General features: G+C 37.5%; 2 protein-coding genes across 4 annotated transcripts; one reads left to right on the top strand and one right to left on the bottom strand.

The window, feature by feature from the left end:
* Positions 1–939: 939 nt before the first annotated feature.
* On the bottom strand, positions 940–8,228 carry LOC111322285 (KIF-binding protein). The gene is made up of 5 exons (XM_022925357.2): positions 7,667–8,228; positions 6,637–6,902; positions 3,215–3,448; positions 2,160–2,296; positions 940–1,764 (listed from the first exon to the last, which is right to left on the bottom strand). Exons 1-5 carry the CDS (start codon positions 8,194–8,196, stop codon positions 1,075–1,077), a joined length of 1,857 nt encoding a protein of 618 aa, XP_022781092.2. The 5' UTR covers positions 8,197–8,228; the 3' UTR covers positions 940–1,074.
* A 227-nt stretch (positions 8,229–8,455) lies between these two features.
* On the top strand, positions 8,456–17,108 carry LOC111321701 (uncharacterized). 3 transcript variants are annotated; one of them, XM_022924668.2, is made up of 14 exons: positions 8,456–8,659; positions 9,170–9,225; positions 9,298–9,400; positions 9,545–9,607; positions 9,777–9,863; positions 9,960–10,025; positions 10,577–10,637; positions 12,061–12,158; positions 13,493–13,583; positions 13,991–14,027; positions 14,532–14,656; positions 16,053–16,107; positions 16,208–16,259; positions 16,844–17,108. In XM_022924668.2, exons 1-14 carry the CDS (start codon positions 8,491–8,493, stop codon positions 16,849–16,851), a joined length of 1,071 nt encoding a protein of 356 aa, XP_022780403.2. In that variant the 5' UTR covers positions 8,456–8,490; the 3' UTR covers positions 16,852–17,108. The 3 variants fall into 3 exon arrangements, with proteins under 3 accessions (XP_022780403.2, XP_088613883.1, XP_022780397.2); XM_022924662.2 differs by lacking the exon at positions 16,208–16,259 and having other exon boundaries at positions 8,458–8,659; XM_088757757.1 differs by lacking the exons at positions 9,777–9,863; positions 16,208–16,259.
* Positions 17,109–17,224: the final 116 nt, after the last annotated feature.

Genomic DNA, 17,224 nt, shown 5'->3' with positions numbered 1-17,224 from the left:
CATAATGTATCACCGTTTAATTTGAAGAAACAGGTCACTATAATTTCTTAGCTATAGTGTTTCATTTGAGAAGACATCTCAAAAACTTGGGCTTCCTGCTTCATAACGGGTTCCAAACACCTCGAAACGAAAAAAAGAGCACTCGGTTTACGGCCTCCTTTCATCTGTTTCTCGGTGATTGGAACCCATAATGAAACACTCACCCTCGTACTTGACATGTTACTCGCTATTCGCCTCCCAACTAGCCAATCAGAGAGCGCGGAAAGTACTATTCACTTGGGATACTAACCTCGGAAAATCCCAAGTTTTGGCAGAGGCATATTCGATCACGTGACGCGTTTAGGCCAGTCGCACGCGAACCAAAATATCTGATGGATTATAATTAACAATTATTCCATGAGCGCGCGTTGGATATGAGATGATAGATAGTTGTTGGTAGCCTTGTTGGATATGAGTCATCTCACATCCAACAAGTGCGAGTGGAATAATTGTTTTATTAAAAAAAAAAACGCCCCCAAGATATTAGACAAATATTCTCGACTTTATTTTGTAAGAAGAAACCGGATGTTACAATGTACAGATATTAGATTATGGTATATCGACTGAGATACCATAATGGCTAAGCCAATAAAAAGTCTCGAATTACATTATCCAATGATCCAGTTTTTAATAATATGCAATAACCCCCGGCTGCGTCCATAGTCGTCCTCCGGTTATTACAAAGCCAGCGGAAAAAAGCCAGCTAACGAGTCTCGCTTTTTCATCTTTATCATTTTACATGGAAGAAAAACAGTTTCGTTTTGTGGATTCTAGAGTTAGCGATATTAAAAGGCTGGTAGCAAATACGAATCTGTGATTAGAAATTTAATAGGAGGGATACAAAATAAACCAGGACCTGCTATGTGGATTCCCAATTTGTTTTAATTCATTGAAACAGTATTGGAAAAAAGGATTGAAATTTTATTAGCAATCAGTTATGTACGGTGTTTAGCATGCAAGTACTTAGTAAATTTTCATTCTCAATAACGAACTGAATTTAAATGAACATTGTCATACACCATCCCACTGTAAATGTCATGATTCAGACGTCAAGAGTTTATCCATCTTAAAAGGAAGGAGTTGAGCCATTTCCCTGGAAACACCAATCTCCTGCTTGAATGCCGTGTCTGACACACCAGGGTGGCTGTCACAATATTTCACCAGATACTGGTAAATTTCCAAACTCCTCTTCAAATTATCAACCTTGAGATGTTTATCGAAACATATCAGCTTGGAGTAAAGCCGCGCAACATAAAAATGTGCCACAAGAGCCGGGCGCACAGTGTCCTCTGCAAATGTTTCAGGCAAAGCACCTTTATTCTTCATAGAGTCGATAAAACTCTTGAAAAACTTGATACTTTGGTTTATCAATGCGTTAATTTTTTTGACCGAATGTGCAGTTGGACGTCCGCCTGACTCGTCCACGATGGCTATTTTTAGATCAGCCATATCACTGTATGCTTCGGCAATTTCAAACATCAATTGTCGACAGACCAGAAGGTAATGCTGGGGATTCAACTCAATCAGAACTTCACTGAGCATATCTACTCGCCGTTTGTGCATCTTGCATCTCCTGTCAAAGTCTTCATCGAAGAATGACAGCAGTTTGTACAGCTGGCTCAAGTCCTGTATGATTTCCACGTGATTGGTAACATGACCGTCCAGCACATAGAATTGTTTGGAGATGTTGAGCCATTTTTGCCCCTCCAAAAACAGGACGCGTGCCTGTCAGAGATGAAAGATGACATGGAATTTCAAAATGACTATTATATGAGAGAAGATCAGTAGGATTAAACTACCTTTTTTGATTGTCCTACGGGTCTTTTTGTTGGACTAGTTCACCAAAATAGTAGCCTATTCCAGGAACTCAACTTATGAACACAACGTGCAATAAATGGGACAAAATGGAGACTTAAAGTCAAAAAAAGGATATAGGTTTGGAACAGGATCTGCTTTCTTGCTCTGCACTATGCACTCAGTTTACAAACTGAAGGCTGGGATCAAGCCAACATTAATGGCAGAGAAATACAGCTGAGGGAGGGAGGGAAGTAAAAAGTATGAGTAATTCTTTGAAAAATATCTCAGGATAGAGAGAATAGTTAAATGGAAAAACTGTTTACCTCATCATATGACTTTATTAAGTGGTCTGGTACTGACTGTTCTAAGGAAGTAACTTCAAGGGACTCAAATCTAAGGGGCTCTCTGGTGTCACCTTCTTCAGTGCTTTCTTCATTTCTGGCTCTATCATCTGAAGTCACTGGAAACAAAGAAATAAATGAGATAGATTTTCCATTGGCCATCATTTTACAATCATTAATTATTGTATGCAGCAAAACCTGTATGAGCAGACAAATGAATAAAGGGGGTAAGTTTCTAAAGAAACTGTGTTGCTGCATCAGTGGGGGTAACAAGGTAATTTGGTAATATTAACTAAGTTGAAATTGTAAATTGGCCACCTTAAAGAGTTAAAAAGCTGACGTTTTGAGCGTTAGCCCTTTGCCATTCGTTCTCACGAAGGGCTAATGCTCGAAACGTCAGCCTGGTAATTCTTTTATGATGGCCAATTTACAGTTTCAACTTAGTTGATATTACCAAATTACCTTGTATGAGCAGACACCACTCTCAGTGTCAAATGGTTCTTGTCATATTTACGGTACCATACACAACACTTCCAATGAGAAATTTTTGAATGGATGTTTAAGGAGTTGTACGGTAAGTTGAATTGCAAGTTTTTCCTTTAAGAGTGTGCTTTCTACTTTCTTGCTACTTGCTCATTCTTCTTTAGTAATTAAATTTTTCTTCTCTAGAAATGAAAGCAGTGATTGCAGAAAAAAACATTGACATGAAAACTAGAGGTTTAAGTGAAAAAAAATTGTCTTCAGCATTGACAAAAAAACCTTTTTGCTACAGTATTATGTAAGTTAGTTAAGAAATACAATGATTTTGATAATGACAGTGATATAAACTTAGTGAATTATTCACTGGAAGTTGTATTAAGGGAATTTCCTAAAGTAGACACTATAAGAATGGCATGGAGTAGGCTCACTGCCTGCTACAAGAGATAACTTTCTATTCATCACCACTTCACAGGGTTCGTATACCATAAGGAATTTACCCTACACCTTTACATTTATGGAATTCACTAAGTTACTGCAGCAAAAACAACTTTCCTAACCTTGCTCTGTTTTTTGTTCTTCATCATTCTGATCAGGACTGGTCAACTCTTGTACACACCGATCTCTTGATGTTCTCAACACATCCAAACAATATTTACTCCAACAACGAGAGATGTCAGCCTTCCTTTGAGGAATTCTCTCTTTTCTTTCACGTTCTTCTTGGCTGTCATTGTCACTCACAGCCTCCACTGTAGCAGTTTCTTCAGCTTCAGAAAAAACACAACTTGAACATGCTGTAGGGAGAAGTTCCTAATTAGCTAAATATATATGTAATCAATATCACACTAAGATGTTATGCATGACTTTGCGCATGCTTTCAAGAAGTATACCTATCATAAACTTTGATTAAGGGGAATTGGAACAAGGCTGTATATAGATCTATAGACCACTTTCATAAATGGCTGCCGGATTAATATTCTTTTGTTTAAATTTAAATTAGCCCTTCTGGCCTCATTCTCCAGTAACAAAATTCAAAAGAATACATTATCTCAAGCGAGGCCAGACGGGCTAATTCAAATTTAAACAAAAGAATATTAATCCGGTAGCCACTTATGAAAGTGGTCTATAAAACTACCATCATTCTGGTTCCTGCAAAGTGTTTTGCAGCATTTCTATTTCCTTCGGGTATTGGAAATAAAATCCATACATAGCATGTAGTAACATGAGGCAATATTTTGGGAGCTGGTGGATTTTTTAATTTTTGTCCATGTCTACAATTTTGATTTTTTTGCCATGTTTGACCAGTGGCTACAGCCAGAATCCCTAGCAGTTAATAAGCCCTTCCCCAATGGTATCTGCTCATTTCATGCCCAGTTGTTTCATACCCAAATGCAGTCAATTCGTACCCAAGTTTGAGTCAGTTCCTACCCAAACCACTAGTCAATTTTTGCCTGATTTTTACCCCTCCCAACTTACAATTACAGGGCTGCAAATAACAGCCAGTCAACGGACAAAAATTGTCCGTTCAAAATTGGGTACTGTCCGGACAAATCTTTGGGTGGCCACACCTCTTGTCCGGTCATCTACCGACTCGTTTAAAGAAATTTTAATTTTTAACTGTTTGGTAATCACAAGGGACAACAGTCATGTTTCCAAAAGAAAAAAAAAACGATTATAAAAGTAGACAAATTAGTGGTTGAGCAATTCCCGGCAGTCGCAAATTTCCACGATGTCATCAAGTCCAGTCACGACCGCAAATCATCATGTCTTCCATTATTTTATCTACTTTATTTATGTGTTCCCAGTCAGTAGAGGGTTTTAACTTTGGCTAGACACCATAATTTACTCTTAAATAAAGTGATTGATTGTTTGACTGATTGAATGATAGGAAAGCACCCTCACGAAGAATAATCTTGCTGCATTGAGAATACTCCAAGTAGCATTTGTTGAAAAGTGCAAAAAGCGAGCAAACGGCCCAAAACCTGGAGAATCCGACCACTCTTAAACTCTAACAAAAATTCACAATTGTAACTTTAAAAATAGGGCTCTGAGTTGTACTGAAAACAAAAAAAGGTCAACTTGATTTGTCTGCATGTAGATATTTTCTGTTATTAATAACCTATGAATTGCACGGTTCACTCAACATTTTTTTTATTATCCTTCCTGTTTTAGATGAAGGGAAACATATTTACACTCAAAATATTCTTATCTGTATTGCATTCAGAATGTACCAGAAAATGACATGATTGTATCTCAAGTGGCCAACCAGATGATTCAACACACGATCCCATTGTATTACATGTTACACAGAGTGTGTAAACACGAATGCAATAGGCCAATAACAGTATGCATATAACAGCATATTTTATTTAAAGTTCAGTAGTAGAACTGATGTGGTGATTTCCAAAGTGTATTATTTAATTATAAATGATTTTGCCAGATGTAAAGTAAAACGGACAATTGCGGTTGTGTCTACTCTTGCGTAACCGTTCCACATACTCAATGTGAGGGTGCTTCTGCAGTAAAGAGTAGTAAAATTATTAACTTGCAATTTTTCTTGCCAGACCGACTTGGATTCAGTTGTTTTTTAGTTGTAAAAGGATTACTGTGCAATCTTGGTTCACTATCGCAAGAATTCCAACTGTTAAAATTTGTCCGGCCAAAAAAGGGTAGTGTCAGGCATGTTTGACCGGACAACGTGACCGGCGACTGCTCTTTCGTTATTTGCAGCCTTGAATTACTAAAAATACCTCAAGCACATGAACAGATGTCAGGTGGTGGAAACCACAAGTTAGTATAGTCAAGTAAGTATTAAAGATACAGAAAAATTTCTGTGGTGTGTACTAGTAACCACATTGCATTGGGCAATGCAAGTGTGATATTTTAATCAATAAGTCTATCATTTATTCTTGTTACTTTTTCTAGGGATAACAGCTTGTGTAGGTGAGATATTTTTTCTCCCATTGCTATTGACAGTAATAAATTTGTTTGTTCTACCAAAAACTAAATATAGCATTATGTTAATTTAGAATGGAATAAAAATATAAATGTTTCTCGTAAAAATATTCTCCTTGTGACTCCCAGACCACCCAGTTTTAGTTCCCTGTCTTATGCTTGGCAATTTGAGTTTATCCACTGATAATAAATGTAACTTGGAAACACTTGATATTGCACTGGTTGATTGGACACCACATTAACAAAACTTCTCTATTGTAGGTAATATTGGTATCCACAATAAGAAACCGAACATGCTTAACATGGAAAACATACATTAATAGTTTGTGTACAAAACAACCCAGCTGGATATGACATGACCTTGCTGGGTATGAAGTAACCATAGGTTCAACCCCTTTTAAGGACGTTGACCTCAGAGTAGAGACCTTGTGATGGTTTCTGTGCTAAGTGATGAGTTTGTCATGCATTTCCATTTGATCATTTTGGCCTTTTTCTCAAATTCACTGCTGATTTCCACAGTTTTATTCTTTACACAAAGGATGAGCAGACATTATTCTTCTTCTTGAAAGAAGAAAGTAAAATCATTAAGAAAATCTTTAAGAAAACCTATTTTGGCCAAAACTGTACCTCAAACAAAACCTCACAGTTATCTTAAATGCAAAGTAGGACATATCATTAGGGACAGGAGCATAAAGTAGAGAACAATACATGGGCATTTGAAGATATGGAATTTCTCTTTGAGCTGAACACGAGAAGAGAAATTCCATATCTACAAGCAACCATGACTTGTATTATTTTGTTTATTATATGAACACAATCAAGGCCTTTATTGACAAGAAAATTCGACAAGAGGCCTTGAATTGAGAATGGTGAACACTTTGAAAAGTGAGTGAAATGTCAGCAGCTGATTGCAATATCAAACACAAACTTACGCATAATTTCACGCATATGCAGTTATAGCTTCTCTCAGGATTGAAAATCCTTATTTAACACCCCAGTTTAGAAAATAAAAACTAAGAATACCTACCCAGACAATGTCTTGCCAACATATAGTTTTCTTGTGTAATGTAGTACTGAGAGAGTGTCGCACAGTTAACAGCCCAATCAACTGGGTCATACCATTTTGTCTCCAGTTGGCGATGCAGAGTTGTGTGACAATACATTGCTCCTTTTCTAGAATGCCCCAAAGCTGCATTGACTTGTGCTAAGTAATACAAGGTATGAGTGAAAGTTGCACTAAAAGCCCTTTCTCGTTCAACATCTGAGAGGAAGTTGTCTTCTGGATAAAAAAGCCTACAAAAAATAGATTATGACAACACTATGTCTTCTGCACACTATATAGGACCTACTGGAATGTGCTGTTAAAGATAAATTTGTTAAAAAATATACACAACATAGAGGGTGGCAAAGAGTTGTATGTGATCCATGATTAACACCAAAATTAATATGAGACACATTGATTTCACAGAAAGGCGAGCAAGGTTCTTGAATTTAAGAACCAGTGTGAGGCATGATTTGCCTCCTGAAATATGTGACCTGTGAATTTTTTCTTTCATCACATGATCTTCTCAAGATTTCCCTGAAACTTTGCCCACAGGAAGAGGCATTTGAATTTTTCGCTTTTAAATTAGTGATTTTTAAAAGGCTGTTAAAGTGTATGTGACACCTAGATTTTTCTAAAATTTGGGCATGAAATGGCAACCCTCAATGTACTACCCTGAACAACTCCAATAAAAAGATTGAAGAACTTTTGTTATGGTAACTACCTGCAAATTGCTCATGAAAAAATTCAGGTTTTAATTCTGGAATCAAATAAATCATGGCAGCCTCGCTGTTTTTCCTCAGTTACCTCAGGTACACTGATACCATTGAAGTATACCTCTCTATTTTTGTTTTCGTTTTTTTTTATCATCGAAATTTTCACAAGACCAAACCTGACTTCCTAATATACCAATATGTAATAACCCTTTTCTATAAAAAAGATTAGACCTTTCAGCTGAGTGATAGAGGAATTAATAACCACCTTAATAATAAAACGAGTCCCTTTTTCAACTTACTCATGGATGTCATAAGGACAGCAGCTTCCCTTTTCTTTTGTGTAACTATGGTACAACCTCTCTGCATCCTGCAGAAATCCCAATGCTTTTTCGGAGTCACCTCTTTTGGACCAGAGAATTCCCAGCTCGTTCAAAGCATGCAAGTATATCGAAGAATTTCTTTGGTCCAGGCGATATTCTACGAGAGTATTGATGCAACTTTTAATGAGTTCCTCACCCGTGCTCAGCTCTTCAGTTTCAATGTAGTTCTGTCCAATCTGGTAATCAAGAGCCGCCGTTAGGATCTTCGCTTTTTCGCTGGGGATTTGGTCGTCTAAGAATGGTACCAATTCAGCTTTCAAATCTGACAAGATTTTTCTGGCTTTATACTTTGACTTAAAAGGATCAGTTTCAGGATCTTCGCGTGATTCTTCCTCTGCTAGGCTTCTAGCTTCTTTATACTTTTCGTATCCTTTCTTTCTTAGCCAGTTGTTGATTTCTTCTAGTCTTTCTTCAAAGCCTATTTCAATCTGCTCCAACTCGTCCGCCATCTTGCCGTTTCTGCCCTGGAATTAGCTACAGGGGTAGGCAGCGTAGGTGTGCTGCTTGTTCTCAAAAGCTACAGAACTAGCAACTCTTCCTATATGGATGGGAGAATAAAGAAAACACCTGAATTAAAGTAAAGAGTTAACTTCAAATTCTCGATTTTTGTTCAAACTTGAAAAAAAAAATTGCATTTAGTTCATTATTCTCCACCCTCCCCTCCCACTACTTTTCAGTCCATTCTCGTTGGGTGCTAGTGTTTGGTCACCAGTGCTTCATGTTTGGTTTACCCAACTGTCGACATGGCTGAACTACCGGATTGCATGAAAGTTCTAATCAAGGAAGAGGAGAAACCATCGTATATGTACAAAGAAATTCCTGTCCCACAACCAGGAAACGGCGAATTGCTCGTGAAAGTTCTTAAAGTCTCTATATGTGGTTCTGATAACATATTGTACCAGTGGGGCGAAGGTGAAAACTCAATGAATCTGTACATGTAATTCGCATATTTTCATTGTTTATTCAATAGATAACATCGAAATGTGGGTCAGGATGCGCCCCTTTCACCCTGTTTCATGTCAACATTACAATATATTACAAGTCTAGAGAGCAATTTTTGTAAAATCTCTTTGTGTGACACTTGTAGGGGAAGGGTAAGACCGGGTCTGGGTTAGAAGACGGAGTTCCGTTTTTCATGTGTTAAAATACCTCCAGGCCTTATTCTTTTACTGAATAGTTTGTTTTAACATTTTTTACCTTTTTTAGGAAACTAGCAAATTGTGTGGTTGCCTAATGCCATCTACAGTTTCTTGTTCATTCCATTTCTTTGGAAGTTGCATTTACCAACTGAGATGTCTTATTCCTTTAAAATTGCCTCATCTCTTTCAATAATTGTAACACATCATGACTGATCACTGTTCTTGCTGCCAACAATCAGTTTTTCTTTTTAGTCTAATTTGTTCACGTGTTATCTATTCATAGCTGCAAAGGCAATAGCCACATTACCTTTCATTCCTGGCCATGAGTGTGTTGGAGAGGTAATAGATGTCGTGTTCTATTTTACAACTTATTATTAATTTCCTTTCCTTAATGAATTATTTTGTCTCTAGGTTGTGAAGGTTGGTCCTGAATGTGATGAAAAATATTTCATTGGGCAGCGAATTTGTTGCGAAAATCACTTTTATTGTGGAAAGTGCTATCAGTGTTCACATGGTAGGAGTAAGCAAGGATATTTTGTTATCACATAAAACTCGTCAAAATGTGCAAAAATGGTTCAAGGGAGGTGTGATTTCAACAATAAGTGACAAATCATTACTCAACCAATGGATTTACAGATTGTGTTATTTGACCCACTAGACTTACGCCACATTTGCCAGAACTTGAATCAGTTTGGCCATGGAAGAGGAACAATCTATGGAGGTAATGAAATTGACAAACATTATAGAATTTTTCATCAGTGGTCAAATTGATGTTTTTTATCAGACCTACTGTAAGGCAAAGTTATCTCTACTGCCAAAGCAATTGTCTTCCTAATCATTTAGTCACCTTTTGATAAACACAGTGAGATTACAGAATTGTCCTTCTATAGGATGTGCCCAGTATACCATTATTCCAGCGCAATACTGCTACCAGTTGAAAACAAACCTGGATGTGGACAGGGCCTGCCTTTTGGAACGTGAGTAAGCCTTTGTTTATAAGCAAGATGAAATTCACTAATAATTTGTTCAATAGTTTGCCTTGAAATCATTTATTTTTTATGGATTACTGATAGCATTTGGTGTGGCACATCAAGCAATGGAAGAAGTTTGTCCTGGAGGAGACACTGTACTGATTCAAGGTTAACAGTTGATAGTGGTGTATGTTAGTTATGTGTTTGAAGCAGATTTTTTTTTCTGTTAAGTTGGTTTCTATATAGAATCTGAAGGTTGTCCCCTCTTGGTGCTTAAAATGATTATGGAATCTTGTGGTCAGATAACCATCTGATATAAACTGATAGCATTATCTAATGACACTGTTATGGAAAAACTCTGAGATATAATATGTTGACTTGCCACTGGTTTTGGAGAGTGAATAACATGCATATTTTAAAATGTGCTCTTGCCTGATTTTAATATGTTGAACCTCATCATAAAGCAATGGACTCCAATCTATCCAAGGTTAGGTTCATGGGATTAAACTGTAAAATTTCTGGGTTTCATTCCTTTGAAGGTCCTTTGTTGTGTTTTGTACAAGGCTGCTTTGCCTTTTACAAAGTATACAATAATTGCATTAGAGAAGCTAAGTCTTGTTTATGTGTGAACCAGTGTATCTGTACATGTGGGTTGTTATCCATGCAGTGCCAATAGTCATTGTAAACTGTTGTTTGTATTGACATAATTTCTGCTTCAGGGTGTGGTCCTATTGGCTTAATATCAGCTGGGATTGCCAAGTGCATGGGTGCTGTCAAAATGTATGTATTATTTTTTGACATGTTTATATCTAATGAAACAATCCTATGTAAGTTTAACAGAGCTCGAATTTAATTTTTGGAGCACTAACCCTTCGTGTTAGTAGACATCTTCTCTACTAACCAAATTATAAAATTTGGTATCCAAGCTTACAAGTTACGATATCTCAAATATTCAACATTTTGACAATAACAACTAGGACAAATTAAAGAGTAGCTGAAATTGCATGTTGACCTTAAAAATGTTGACAATTATGCACTTATTTTATTTCCCTCTCGTTTACCATGATTAGTCAAGAACAGTACATCTACAGCACATTCTCTAAAACAAGTTTAAGTTGATTTAACAACTTGAGTATTCTAAGTATTCCTCTGAGAGTTGGGTCTACATGCTCTTTGTCCCAAAATCCACCAATGTTTAGATATGTTAGAAAATTTTACTAACCATGTCGGGTTAGTTAGACACATTTTTAGTAACCAAACGTTGAAAATTACTAACCATTGGTTAATGGGTTACCGTTAATTTCGAGCCCTGTTTAAGAAATGAATATAAAGCGATCTTCACAGTTATGAACACTACTTGAGCAGAAGTGAAAATAAAAATAATATTGTGAATAACGTTCATAACTGCAAAGATTGCTCTATATTCAGAATCCTACACAAGTTATCTATTTACAGTAGCAGTGGTCTTAACACAACCTGAAGATTCAAAATTCATCTGACTTAATCCCATCATGTACCGGTCAATTTGAATGAGTAGCTAAAGAGGCCCTTTCAAGATTTTGCCTCCATTCATGGCTCAGAAATACCTCCACAGCTAATGTGCAAGAGATGACCCATTCTGTCAGCCCTCTGTCCAGAGTGCTTTGACAAACCCTATCTCTTAACAATGAACCCTGGGCTAATTTAACAAATTTTTTGTAGCTGGGGCTTGCAGTTCAAATATGGGACTATATTATAAGATACCCATGAAGTGTGATTTACTAACTTTTTAACCCTTCACACTTTAATATTAGTACCGATGTTTTCCATATTCTTCGCTGTACATTTTCTTTTGTACTGACAAGGAGAAGTTGTGTTGCAATCCAAGCTTCTCAAGTTGGCAATCCTTGCCTTTATTCTCATAATCTTAATCCTTTCACTCACGAGATCTTATTAGTAATTCTCTTTAGTGTCTGCCATGCAATTCTTATGTTGTTAGTTTGGAGAATTTGGTATAGGATCAACTGATAATCCCCTGAATTTCTTTTTTCCCAATTCTCATCACTTGTGTGCTTGATATTGTATTGATATTGTAAGGAGATATTGTCTTGGTCACTTATGGGAGTGAAAGGGTTAATGAATGATTCAGTTGTTATGCTGAGAGGAGAATTTAGATGCTGGTCACTCTTTGGGTTAACAGGTTAACGATCTCTTTATTTTTCAGCATTGCCACAGATATTGTAGAAGAAAGACTTCAAAAAGCAAAGCAAATGGGTGCAGATGTGCTAGTAAATGGGAAGACAGAAAATCTCAAAGATATCGGTTTGTCTTTTTTTTTTTAATGTCAAAATAGAGTTGCAGGAGGGACAGGGAGTGGTATAACCCAAGATAGGGACCCTTTGTTAAATGCCCAGAGTACAAACCGTTGAAAAGACCTCTTCCAATTAAAATGCACTGACGTCATAAAAGCAGACCTAGAAATTGATTTTGTTGAGAACGTAATGAGCAAAAATCGGAAAAACTGCAACTATAGCGACTCGCAAAGTTCTCATATAAAATCACGAAAACAAAGTGCACTCGCTGTCATGGGGTTTTCTGTACTTGTTGCTTTGAGCAACGCAGTGGAGTCATAGACCACTTTCATAAATGGCTGCCGGATTAATATTCTTTTGTTTAAATTTAAATTAGCCCTTCTGGCCTCGTGGCCATTTATGAAAGTGGTCTATGAGCTCTCCTTCTCAGCTGTTGTTGGGATGTCACGTAACGCTCAGCCCGAGAGAGGAGCTACAAAAGAGGCTAAAGTCCTCTTTCTGCCTGGTCACCCCTCGTCAATGTTGGTACATAACAGGAAATAGGAGCGGCTCAAGAAAAAACGCAACATTAACGAGGGTTGTAGGTCAATGCCATCCAGCTTATAGGTCAAAAGATCAAAAGTTTCGAGTCGGAAAAGAAAGAAGCTCTTAAGGAGCAGCACTGTCACTCAATTTAAGGTCGTGGATCATTTAGGACTTTTCGTAATATGAAATAGGTTTGACAGTTTCATTTGGATTCCAGGGTTCGTATTGGTCATGGAAAACTTGGAAAATTAGGGTCATCCAAAGTCATGTAAAATGACTAAATATATATTTTTTGAAATAGATTGATCGTTTTCGCATTGTCATGACCGACCAACTTTTCATGTAGGGCGCTTATGTAGGGTGCTCGTGTAGGGCGCGGAAAACATGAACAAGACCTTTGAACAAGATGACCATCGTGATTCGAAAGAGCACGAACCCTGCATTCGTTTCCAACTTAGTTAAGGTATCTGCACTCCATTCTAGCACCCTGGTAAAGTACTCCCACCCAAAAATATTGTTTAATTTAGTTTAATTTTTTCATAAAATTGTGGTTTCCTTATTGGTTTTATTTGTTACTACTAGAACAAGTGTCTAAAGTAACCCGGGCTTGCATTGGTTTTGCTTTTCACTGCTGATTGGTCCCATGTTTTAGGTGGTTTGCTTGTTTTTACTTTGAGTTCTCTTTGGCTCTCCGGGGCATTTTCCTTTCTTTTGATTTTCCGTTCTAATTACTTTGGTTTGGTTTTACGACACTCAATCAAAAAGAGTTTTTGCTGGTAATGTAGTTTTAATCAATGTTGTTGTTCCCTTTCCCTCTAGTTATGAGAGAAACTTCAGGTGATGGAATTGGTTGCCTTGTTGAGTGTTCGGGAGCAGCGCCATTAGTAAACAGCTGTTTCTCCCTGTTGAGGTAAAGATTTCGTTTAACTGCATACTTACTTCTGTGATCTCGCAAGATTGCTTTCTTCACTGGCAAATAATAAGTGGTGTTATGCTGCCGACAATACTTTCGAGTCTGCACTAACTAAATTCCCTCAGTTACCGAAAACTTCCCGCAGGCACAAATTCCACTGGCTCATAAGCTCCTCACTGTCTATCCGGCTAAGAACATCAGTGACACGCTTGGCTGCGCGTCCGTGTGCCACTTTTGGTTCTCACCACATTTTGACGTCATCTCTGATCTATTGCTAAACAAACGTACGGCAAAATGGAATCCATTTGATAAATAGAAAATGAGTAGCGCAGCCAATCAGATTGCAGCATTTGTGACAGAACGCAAATGGATTTATGTTAACAACATGAAGTGTTTCGTTGCAGAAAAGGAGGAAGGGTTGTTCTTGTGGGACTTCTTAAGGTAAAAATTTTTGGTTTTTTGTATCTTTTCCGTGGAATCTCGAAAAGTTTTTTCCAAGCCTTGGTAGTTCTAGTTTAGCGCAGTTCTGCTCTGGCCCCGGTTGTTGGAAGGATGGATAACGCTATACACTGGATAAATCTCTATCCGGTGGATACCGCTGTACGTTTTGGTAACACTTATCCGCTGGAAGGATGGATAACACTATACACTAGATAAATCTCTATCCGGTGGATACCGCTGTACGTTTTGGTAACACTTTTCCGCTGAAAGGCTGGATAACGCTATACACTGGATAAATCTCTATCCAGTGGATAGCGCTGTACGTTTTGGTAACACTTATCCGCTGGATAGCGATTTATCCGTTGGATAGCGTTATCCGGCCTTTGAACAACCGGAGCCTGATGTTTTTATTTGAAACAGTTTTCTTAGCCTTAGGCTAGTTCGTTAGCCCTCTGTTAAACTTTCCAGAGTTTATTCAAGGTTCTTCTTTTAAATGCTTTTCAGCAACCTCTTCATGTAGAAAACTTTCTGCAAGATATTTTATTCAAGTCTCTGACATTAAAAACAATTCATGGAAGGAAGATTTTCAGCACTTGGGAAAAATCAGAAGAGTTGCTGTTTAACAACAAGTATGAATTAGTAGAATTCTTTCTCTCTATAACGTACCTTTGAGCTCCTAACCCCAATAACAACTTAGTAACCGTAGTTATATTCCAGATAATTTGTTTTTATCGACTGAGTCAATTATGTAAATTGGCCACCGTAAGGAGTTTCTGAAGCTTTTCGGCCGTTAGCCCTTCGCTAGAACGCATATTCAATGCTGTCGAGGGCCGTAAGGGTAAAAAACATAAACGTAGCCTCGACGGGCAACGTAACGTGACAAACAGGAGCTGGCGGTTTTCAGCGGCAGTGCTAATCTTGTGTCAGTTCAATGCCATTGACGTTGGGTGACGCCAACCATGCTAACCACGTTTCTATTCTCTCATTAAATGGATCACAGATGTCAATATTAGAGCACAGTATGTACCTTCCCTCCCCTCCCCCCAACCCAGCAACAGTCAATTAATAACAACTTAGGGTTAATGTAGAGCTAGGGGAGGGGTAGGTGCGCCGTTGCTCAGGTACTTCTAACGTTGATCCGAACCAACGAGGACTCCTACGGTTGAAGTTCATTCATTCATTCATTCATTCATTCATTTTATTTGCTATTACCAGAAAAAAATTAACTGAATACAAAATTTACGATACATCAAAGATAAAAAGAACTATTCTAACTAAATTAATTTCAAAATCAAAGGAACTGACGAGGTAACAGCAAGGAAGCCTATTTGAAGCCGGGGGCTTATAAAGTTTGGGCTTCCTTAAACTATAGGATAAACCATACAAATCAAAGGTGCTGAATGAAAATTTAGATTAAGTTAAAAAAAAAAAGAAAAGGTGTTTAGCTTGACAAAGAATATATTTAACTAAGAAAGAAGAATTTTTTTAAGCCTTTTGCCAAACAAGCTGATGCTTTCAGAGTATATAATTTCCCGACTTAGTGTGTTAAAAAACTTAGGACCTTGAAACCGAATTGAAAATTTTCGAAAATTAGTTCGACAATGAGGTATGCAGAAAAAGCTGGAATTTCTTGTATTATAAGAGTGTATCTGGCTAGCAAGAGTGAACATATCTTGAAAATAATTAGGAAGTAAGCCTCTTTAAACAGATACATAAATTTACCTATTTGGTTGAAATAGATGTCCCAGAATTTTAAGATCCATGTTCTTTCAAAAGAACATCGGTATGTGAATCAAAGGAAACTTTAGATATGATTCTGATTATCTTCTTTTGCAAAATAATAATACGATTTGAATTAGACTGATATGTCGATCCCCACACTGAAACACAATAAGTTAAGTAAGGGTAAACTAAACTTTAATATAAGGAGCGCAAGGAAGTTTTGGAAAGGCAGAAACCGGACTTGTAAAGTATGTTCCGTAATTTTGTAAACATCCGAATTGATCTGAGCTTGTTTCTTTGCAGGGTTGATGTAACTCCGGTCATTACTCATGAGGTACCAATGAGCCAATTTGAAAAAGTAAGACGAATTGCCACTCTTTGAATTTCTTCCTTATACGTGACGTTATCTAAATACTTGTTAGCTCCCACTGGTAATAAGTTTTATTGGTTGTTTCAAGGTTTTATCTTCTTGTCAAGGGTGGCACAGAAATGATTTTTTAGACTATGCGGGTGAGTTACGGATTGATTGAATAACTGGCTGTTTAGAGCAGTTTTCAGTTGAGTTTCGAGGAACAAAACCAAATTGATCACAACAAAGTCGACATCATTGTAAGTCATTGAGAACTCGCAGTAAAACAGGCAAACTGGATGGAACGCGGGAAAACGCAAGTGACCAAAACACGATTGGTTTAGGTTTTCAATCTGGCGGGGTGGCAGAGTTTTCTGGACCAATCACAGAGCGAAGTTCAAGAAAACGAAAGCAATCACAGATTACTTTCGACACAATTGAAAACTGCTTATATAACTTGGTGTCTTACCCTTTGTGTGATTCCCCATCCCTTCTGCTCTTAATGATGTGTTAAATCTATTTCAAATGAGAAAAGGACTGATTGACTGGTTAACTGATGGCCGATCGTTTGACTGATCGCCTTGCAGTCTCACAGATTAAAGGACTTACTGGACCTGTTGAAATGCTTGTTGTTTCCAACTAGCACTGGCATACTTTAATCCACACAATTTCAGTATACACGACACAGAACCATTCCTTGTGAGCGAGTCAGGGTGATTCTGATCTGTTAACTGTTACATTGCAGGCTTTTGACTTGCTCAAATCTGGGAAAGGATGTAAGATTATGGTTAATCCACACGCCTAAAGAACTGGAAAGGCAAATGTTGAATTACCGTTCATAAATCATAGGTATATAAAAAACCAGGAAAAATTTACTGCTGCTCGACGTTTCGGAATCATCATGACTCCATTATCAGGAGTCTAGTTAACTAGCATGCAACTAAGGAAAGGTACAAGATAAGCATAAATTACAATAAACGGCCTAAACAAACACCTTGGCGCGGATGGAATCTGTTTGCACGTTCAGTGTTGGTTTACGCATGGGAATGTATTACATTTCTTTAACGAGGCAATCAAATTTGCCCCTACATTTCGTGATGATGTGAAATTGCTCAATGAAGCGTTC

Source organism: Stylophora pistillata, chromosome 4 (genome assembly GCF_964205215.1).
Source record: "Stylophora pistillata chromosome 4, jaStyPist1.2, whole genome shotgun sequence".
Classification (NCBI taxonomy): Eukaryota; Metazoa; Cnidaria; class Anthozoa; order Scleractinia; family Pocilloporidae; genus Stylophora; species Stylophora pistillata.
The sequence above is the reverse complement of the archived record's forward strand: the minus strand, read 5'-3'. Positions and strand labels throughout refer to the sequence as shown.